Below are 8,783 nucleotides of genomic sequence, written 5' to 3'. Positions count from 1 at the left end.
CCAAGCCTTTCCGAGGCATGACCACAAACCCTTTGGAACGTGCCCCAGTGAGCAGGTTTGACTTCACCAAGGAGGACAGCAGAGGCTGTTGACCCTACAAAGTGGGACACATCTTGACCCTCCTGTGAGGTAACTGCTCAGACTGAGTTTCCCCTTAGAGCATATCCCCATGGGCCACAAGTCCTCAGAAGTGCAGGCAGCAGTACAATTCCCAGAATTTGCTCCTGTTCGAGCACAAAATAACTTTGCATACACACTCCTGGGTGGAACATAAGGCACGGTTTTATTTTCCCTCATCCCTTCCTCTCAGCTCACACCCATCGCGCTGTTTGCTGGCAGTGAGGCTATGCAGGTATCAATCATGTGGATCCTTATGGATCATTTGTGCTCATGGAGCAGCCAGAAGCAGTGGCCTGGGCTCCCAGGAGCTCACCTGGATGCTCAGAGTGCCACTGTCCTGAGCAAACTCCTTTGGGAGGTGTCACTGGGTGGCACGCACAAACACTCTGAGCTCTCCTTCACTTGTCCACAGCATGACCAGTGGTGGCAGCCAGGGTGACCTTTGTGTCCATGGCCACAGCCTTGGTACCCACCTGCAAGAGAAGAGGCACCAGCAGCTGAACCCAAAGCGGGCCAGAAAATCCCAGTGTGTCACAGGCTTTGGCCCCAGGACTTCTCTAAAATGTGCTGATGAGAACACAGCATATTCAAGGCCAAAATTGCCACGGATCCATAAAGAAAGAACAACTCATCCCAATTGCTGGGGAAAGCTGAAGATTTCTGTCCCCTTGCCTGTTGAATATAGCAATACATGGGCATCCAGAACCCCATGCTAGCTGCTTGTAGCTATGGCCAAAGATACAGATCAATCACAGAAAAAGGAAGAGGTCAGTTCTATCCTAAAAACATGCAAAACACATGATGACACACGCAGGTTAAGAACAGGAAAGCTGGTGGGGATTAAACAAGTAAGGGTGTTGAACTCTTGTCCTCAACATGGAGGCTTTTCTAGAGTACATAGTTGGTGACTGTGCAACGCAGCATGCCAGCACTGGAACAGGAACACTGTAGATGCAATGCTGCTCAGCCTCACTCAGAAGGGCTGAAAGGCTGAGGTGCCCTGCCCCACCTCCTACACAGCTGGCTCTGGTCTTTGTCGATGGGATGTACCACAAAGACCCTTCGGGTGTCCTGCTGCATTTCTCACTGCTGCAGTCACCCCACCAGAACGTGTGTACGCACAGTTTACCACAGTCCTGGTGCATGTGCAAGGTGGGAGCTGGGCCAAAGTATCTCCTCATACCTCTATCCACTAGGGAGGGCCTAGTGCAACAAATCCTCCAGATCCCAGCAGCATGGGGAAAGCTGAGCACCCACCTGGCATGGTCCCACCACAGGCACAGCGAGCGGCTTTCTGGCCTCCACTGGAGCAGAATGTGCAGCAGTGAAACACCCCCTGGTGCTCACGGAACTTGTGCTTCACCATCAGAGTGAAGGGAGAGCCCTGCAGAGGACAAGACAGGTTGCTGCAGTGGGTGCTGTCAGATGTGTCTGCGTTCTCAGACACCGAAGTGGGTGACCCTGTCAGACACAGATCACTAAGCCCAGCCTTAAACTGCTACATGGTAGAGGTAATCCTTAGAAAGATTTAAAGCAAGTACATAAGAAAAGAGAAGCAGGTAAAGAAGAAGCAGTGCAAGAGAAACAAGAAATGCTACCTGCACATGTTGCCCTTTCACACAGACGCAGACAGCATACAAGCCTGGCTCCTCAGGGCTGTAGGAAATACAGTAGGTCCCGTCACCATTATCACATACTGTTGGCTTGAGTGCACTGTGAACAGAGAGAAGTCCAAGAGGTCACTGACTGCCAGAAAATTGCTTTAAGTGTAAACCAGAGTTTGGCCTAGATTGGCCTAGAGTGGCTTTCACACACCCCTGCTACTGGAAGCTGCAGATACCATACAAAGGAAGTCACAAAGCCAGCTGCACTGCAAGGATTTGTAGCAACCTGCACTCCGAAAAAGCAGATGACATACAGCACACTTGAAAGTCAGATTATCCCATCAGATAACGGCCCACAGAAATGGGGTAAATTCACAGCTTCAGCAAGCAGTTACCTTCAGAAAAACCCATGAAGAAGACAGGATATAATCAGGTAGGTTTGAATCACTTTAACCACTGTCCCAGCTGCACTGACCCCAACTCTTCCCTTCAGTGCTGAGGAGTTCTAGGTCCCTGATGGTAAACTCTCCCTTTTCGTAGTGAAGCTCATTCCGTTTCACAAGAAACCCTAGTGAACAGAGTGCTAGAGAGAAAGCCTCAGCTGGTTACTGGAGGATTAATTGCCTGCTCCACAGGAAGATGGAAAGCTTTCCACAGACAATTATCAGGCAGCTCTACAGAGAGGAAGGTGTTCTTGCTAATCCCCACTAATTAGTCTCCTGGGCCCCCTGACATGACAGTTTATAATCTGTATTCTCCACCCCCAACACTTCACATCAATACAGCTGCCCACATAATTTCCTGCCATGAACTGTGTGGTGATACTTCACGCTCTTCTGCAGCTGTTGTGCCTCAAAGCAAAGCCAGATAGCTTTCAGCAACCCATGTAGCAACTGCATACAGGCAAGAGAAAGAAACTGAGTGAATGCGGCCACAGCGACCTCTATCCCACGGAGAGAAATCCACAAACCCCTCAGGCGTGCACCCTCCTACATACTAAGTGCACTTAGGGAAGAAAGGTACATTGGAACAATATTCTTGGACAATAATGCTATATTGATAAACATCTGTGCAGCTAGCACTGCTTCTGTGTGCTTTGTCAACATAGCAAAGGGTTTTAGCATCCTGCCCCTTTATTTCATCGGGCCATCCCATCATGAGTGTCCCTGGAACAAATTAATGCTGACATCCGGTTCCAACTACTGCAAAGTAATAGATATTTTTTTTAAAAACTGACCGCCAACTGGTTCTGCTTTTGTGCCTGGCTGCTCTTTAGTGACAAGTGTGGTCTGGAAACAGTTCTATTTTTTTCTGGTTGGTCATTTTCCTTGTGGAAACACTGAGGAGCTCAAGTGCAGCCTTTCTTGCTTTTGCTAGAAAACCTTCAAAGATGTTGAAGTACTCAATGCTTGCAACTACAGGAAAAAGGACAAAAGCACAATATAGATTCTTTCTCCAGAACATGAAGTAGGCACTTCCATCAGCTGTCAGAGGCTCATGAGTTCGGTAAACTCTCTCTCTGACTTGGGATGGTCATTCAGGGTTTGCGATGACTTATGCTTACTAGGTGTTAACAACAGCAGGGGCCCCAGGTGTCTGCTGGGAGGAGTTAGGAGGAACAACAGCTCCCTCTGACCGTGCCTAGCAACACACACCAGGAGCTGAATCCTTTAAGAAGCCCAAATCACTCAAAGACTCAATACAAATCTCAGCAATCACTGTCCAGCCAAATACAACCAGTAGGAAGCACTGCTGTATTTGTGGGAGAAAGAGTAGTGCCTTTTCCTCTACAGATTCTGACCCACTTGCTCAAGCACATCCTCCCACCTGCCTAAGCAAGCAGGGAGCCAAGGTAAGGGAGGCAGGAAGGCAAAGCCAGTGACCAGGGATTTCTTGGGTGAAATACCCACCAGTCTCTCTTGTCCTTGTGGGTGAAGGTGACCTGCACAGCCTCTCCTCCCCGCCCCATGCGCTCCCCCGTGGTGTCCTTGCACAGCAGGGTAAAGCCACTCAGATGGTTCTGACGGGCACTGTGGAGACCTGGAAAAAAAAACAAACCAGAAAGAAACAGGACTAGAAAGGATTCAAGTCAAGCCATGACTGCCACCTCCCACCGACTTTGCAGAGTTGCAGCCCCATCAGAGCACAGCCAGGACTTTGCTTCTGGGGTGTACAGCTCCTTCCACTCACAGGGGAAAGTCAGCATATGACTGGGTATCAGGAGAGAGTGGAAGCCATAGGTTCTGAGGTTGGCAGGTTTAGCCCAGAGGTCTGTATGGACCAAAGGGGTCTTTTTCCTGTCACTCTAAGCCCAGCTGTCACCTCCCCAGAAGGCCCCAAGATGCACCATGCAACCCAGAGGAAGAAGGAAGAGCCCCACTGTGCAGTGTGGAGCACCAGAAAATTCAACACCTACAAACACTACAGCTTGGCATGGGAGGGATCCGAGAAGCCCTGGGTCTGTCTCATCTGCCCTGCACAGGCTGTTACTGACCGGAGCTGGCTGCGCCCTGTGGGATGGTCTGAACATTATCTGTTTGCTGGCCCTGCTCCAAGTCCTTAGTAAGCAAAAATCCATGAAACCATCGTTGCCAGATATTCCCACAGCAATCTCAGTAGAAATCATAATGGGAATGAACCTCCTCACTCAGCCACAAAGTGGATCTGCCTGGGCTCGTGCTGAGGGCCACCGAGAAAGCATCATGTCCTGCCACTGCAGGTGCCATTCCCATCCCCCAAGTGAGCCCTCCTCATGCCTCAGCCCCATGCTGAGGTTGGTGATGTTGTGAAGGGCAGTCCCATACACCCTGCACATCTGGATGAGAAAAGCTGCCTGGCTCCCCGCCCAGCACAGCTCCCATAGGCAGGCAATGCAACTTCTGCTGGGGCTCTACCTCTGCCCCGGTCAATGACTGGATAGCAGAGAGCCAACAGTGCCAGAAGCTGCACACCGTGTGCGTACAGAGAGCAGAGGGGTGACTTCAGGAAGCAGCGCACGCCCATTCAGCTGCTGTACAGCACCCCATTACCTTCCCCATGCAGGGTACATCTGGCCGGATCAACCACTTTGAGAATGGCCCCAAAAACTTCATAGCCACAACACTGCCCTGCCCTCTCATGAGGGGAGAACTGGATCCTGTCGTCCACACTGGGGTGGGTGCTGTAAGCAATGCTGTTGAGCTTTGCCAGACGGCTGGACACCACCCCTTTGGTGACAAGGATCTCCACATCTGAGCCGCTCATCAGCAAGTGCTCTGTGAACTCCACGCCTGTCCTCAAGTCCAGCAGCAGCTGCTGCAGCTGGGCCTTCTGCAAGTGCAGCAGGTTTTCCTTCTGCACCTTCAAGTCCTCCAGCTGCTTCAGCAGCCGGTCCCGGTGCTCTTCAATCGCTTTCACGTAGCCCCTGGCAAACTGGCAGATCTCTGCGGCCACAGCCTCTGCGCGACTGCGGACCGCACTGCCCATCTCATCGACCTGGCTCAGCACATCCTCCAGGGTGTCCATGTGCTGCTGGCTGCTCTTCAGCAGCTCCCGCAGGGCGTCCCCGTGCCTGTGGATGACATTGCCGGTGAAGTCACAGGGGTGCTGACGGTGTTTGCCCAGAACGCAGTCCCGGCACACGGGCTGGTCACACTGCTCACAGAACAGCCTGAGCTCCTCTGTGGGATGGGAGGGGCACAGGAGAGGCTTCCCAGCCTGGCTGCAATCCTTGTTGTTCTCCAGCTCTGTCACAGCATGGGAGGCCGTCTTCTTCTGTCTCCTAGGCAGGAGCAACCATCAGTCATGTTATACATGTTGGATACAAAATGCAAACACTGAGACCCTTGGCAAATGCCTTTCTGTACAGGCTGCAAGTCGTAGTGTGCACTGCTCCCTCCTGTCTCCACTGAAATTCCCCGAAAGGACTCGTGCTCTCCTGAGAACTAGGCTCCACACAAAGGAGGAGCTCACTAGGGGCTGCTCTCAGGATCCCTGAGCCTCCCTGACTGCATGGTCAGCACTGATTTCAGACACAAGGCAAGTGAGCTCTAATACCCCTCAGGGTAGGTCCTGCTCAGAAGAGGCCAAGGATGGGACACAGAGAATCTGTTATAACCCACACATCTACCATGTCACAGGGCAGCACTAGCATATTTTCATGCTATTTTGGGCACTGGCAGCTAGTTTTTGAGAAGGATGTAAAACCCTCCTCTCCTTCACTAATGATTTGTGGCAGTTGCAATGGGAGCTCCAAGCCATAAGCAAAGACATTCTCCAAGGAGCAAGCTCTGCAGAGTTGCTCTGGTAACACAGAGCAACCTCAGCACAGGCCCTTATGCTACTCCTTTTGCTTCCCACTAATCTCCCTAAAATCCACCACATTTTCAAAGCCTTCCAGCGTTGCGTGACTTCAGCCTAAGATCTCTCTCACTTGTTCCAAGGAGCGCAACCATGGCACTCAGAACCATAGAAACCTTCCCTACACACCATGAAATCCTTTCAAAATGGTTTTTCTTAGCCCTTGTTCTGCTCTGACATCAACTAAATCAAGTGAGTCTGTAGATGCAGGTGGGGTGAAAAAATTATAGCAGTGAATACTACTGGAAGTGGGTCACAGGGACAAATTTTCTGCTGCTTTCTCCCTTCTGCAGTTATTCCTGTCAGTGCAGCAGGCTGCTATTCAAGGTCTCTTATCACTCTTCAGCAGCTCCATGAGATATGAGGCATTAGCTAATCAGAATGGTATGCTGAAAATTACATCCGGAGTGGAAAGGTAACTAAGAGCCTAAACCATTTTCCCCACAGGCACCAGTATGTGCAGGGGGGCAGGGCAGGGAGGAATGTCTCAGTTCCATCTCGGGAAAGACTCTGCTAATCAAGTGAAAAGGAGCAGCAAAAGTGGAGGGAATAGACTGAGCTATGTAACTCAGGCTGAGGCTTCCCTGGCTCGTGCTGCTGGGTGTTTTTCTGACCCTGCCTGTCACCTCGTTGCTTCAGAAGGCCATTCAGGCGTTATACCACTTTTCTTCTGTAGTGCTGACTGTCCTCTGCTTGGCTTACAAGCCACTGCGCCCCTCTCCTCTTTAACCCCTAACTCTGTTGCAGTTACCTCTTCTTCCTACAATACTTCTACAACACGTAGCAGGCAAGCACACGGGTTGATCACTAGCAGGTAGCAACCACAATAGGCAGGACTTCCACGCATCTCCTTTCACTTTGCCTAATGGTGCCTTTACACATACACACAGTAAATGGTCCTGGAGGTGCAGAGACACAGAGCAGCAGCTTAACTTCCCCGTTTTCCTTTGGGAGACATGTCTTCTCAAAGCGGGGCATTGCAGCATGAGAGGCTGTTATCCTGCTAGTACCTGCCCATACCCATGCCTGTTGCCCAGGGATACTAAACTGAGATGCAAACCAGCATGTGGACACCACTACAGGCAAAGGGTGGCCTGATTTTGGACTTAATGGCCAGTAACATGGCTGATGGACCTACTCCCAAGAAGTTCAAGAAGTGTTTGGACAAAACTCGCAGGCACATGGGATTCCTGGTGCCGTCTTGGGGCCAGGACTTGGACTCCCTGATCCTTGTGGATCCCTTCCAACTCCAGACATTCTATGATTCTATGCTAGCAGCTTTCTGGTCCCCACCTGACTACGGACCATTCTCCGAGCATCCTCCAGGCAGGGGTGGTGAGCGGTGGGTAAAAACTGGGAGACACGCCAGTTCTTGCTCTGGCTCTCCGAGTGGGTCCCTGCCCGCCGCCCCCCAGCCGCGGTGTCCCCGCCCCGCCGCCCCTCACCTGTGCGCCCGGCAGCAGAAGCGGCAGAGGCGGACGCCGCAGGTCAGGCACCGCCCAGCCGCCGCCCCGTCAGCGCAGAGGTCGCACCCGGCCGCGGCCCCGGCGCGGCTCCCGGCCAGACAGTCGGGGGGGAGCTGGCCCACGCCGCCGGCCGGCAGCGACACCTCGGCGTCGCACACCGGGCACAGGACGGGGCGGGCGGCGCCCGGGGGCCCCTCCGGCGGCCCGAGGCGCCGCAGGCAGGGCTCGCACAGCGAGTGCAGGCAGGGCAGCAGCCGCGGCGACACCCAGGGCTGGGCGCACTGCGGGCAGCGCGGCCCCGACATGCCGGCAGCCCGCGCGGCCCCTTTCCGCCGCTCCGCCGAGCATTCCCGCCGAGCATTCCCGCCGGGAACGCCTCGCGCCGCCCCACACGGGGTCGTTCCCGCCCCAGGGCCGCCCGCCCCGTGAGTGGCGCGGGGGCCGCGCTCTGAGGGGCGGGGGCTGCCAGCGGACCCCGCTGTTGCCTCTCCCGCTGCTCCTCCTCCGGTCAAGGAGGCCGCAGGGGCTCCGGCAGCCCCCTTTGTCCTCCTCCCTCTCACCGAGGCGCGGAGGGACGGGCCCGCTGCCCCCTCCTTTGGTACCTCCTTTGGTACCTGTTGTCTCAGCCTGTTGTGTGGGAAATGGCCCCTTCCCACCCCACCGCCGGTAGATCGCGTTTCCACTTCTTCCAGTTCAAAACTTCCAGGTTTAGCGCCTGACTGGCCTCTGCAGCCCCTTTGCCGGTCTGCTGGATGCCTTCAGGTCTTGGTGGTCTTTCCTTCGGGTCAGTGGAGAACTCGCCGCACAGCTGAGCGAGAGCGGTGAAACTTTAACAGAGACACTGCAAGGCGGCCAGGCTTCCCTGCGACTGTCCACCGGGACGGGCTCTGTCTCTCTTCATTCACTGCACCTGGGAATTAGGAATACTGCAAAAGGCAGGCTTTGAAAGCCCAACGTCAGTGAAGCCCTGCATGATGCCCCTTGGACTTTGATAGCATCTACACGGTTGCTTTTATCAGTCTGATGTGTAAGCTCTTCAAGGACTGAAACCAATTTCTCTTGTTTTGAAAAAGCTCTTTTCTATAAAGCCTCCTCTAGTGTACCACATTCAGCCCTTGATGATTGAACTCTTTACCAGCCTCTCCATTAGTTTGCCCAGGACATTCAGTATCTTACCTGTCTCATCCTGCTGGCCCTTTTGAATACCAATGTAATGTGAAAAGCATTTGAGACTTCCGGAGTTTAAGTTCCCTAA

At 53.3% G+C, this 8,783-nt stretch overlaps 1 protein-coding gene across 1 annotated transcript; it reads right to left on the bottom strand.

The window, feature by feature from the left end:
- Positions 1-264: 264 nt before the first annotated feature.
- TRIM45 (tripartite motif containing 45) lies at positions 265-7,910 on the bottom strand. The gene is made up of 6 exons (XM_042031689.1): positions 7,508-7,910; positions 4,754-5,484; positions 3,635-3,764; positions 1,719-1,833; positions 1,378-1,504; positions 265-593 (listed from the first exon to the last, which is right to left on the bottom strand). The coding sequence occupies exons 1-6, from the start codon at positions 7,831-7,833 to the stop codon at positions 442-444; spliced, it is 1,581 nt and encodes a 526-aa protein (XP_041887623.1). The 5' UTR covers positions 7,834-7,910; the 3' UTR covers positions 265-441.
- Positions 7,911-8,783: the final 873 nt, after the last annotated feature.

The sequence above is a fragment of the Corvus kubaryi genome, unplaced genomic scaffold (assembly GCF_017639235.1).
Source record: "Corvus kubaryi isolate FWS band 111438036 unplaced genomic scaffold, C.kubaryi_AGA036_p1.0 37341, whole genome shotgun sequence".
NCBI classification, from domain to species: Eukaryota; Metazoa; Chordata; class Aves; order Passeriformes; family Corvidae; genus Corvus; species Corvus kubaryi.
This window is presented reverse-complemented; position numbering and strand designations above follow the sequence as displayed.

Excerpts from the sequence above, each read along its gene's own strand:
- TRIM45 (XM_042031689.1), bottom strand. The coding sequence starts at position 7,833 with ATGTCGGGGCCGCGCTGCCCGCAGTGCGCCCAGCCCTGGGTGTCGCCG. Across the intron at positions 3,765-4,753 it reads ATGTACCCTGCATGGGGAAG|GTCTCCACAGTGCCCGTCAG; the intron begins GTAATGGGGTGC and ends TTTTTTTTCCAG. Across the intron at positions 594-1,377 it reads CTGTGGTGGGACCATGCCAG|GTGGGTACCAAGGCTGTGGC; the intron begins GTGGGTGCTCAG and ends CTTCTCTTGCAG.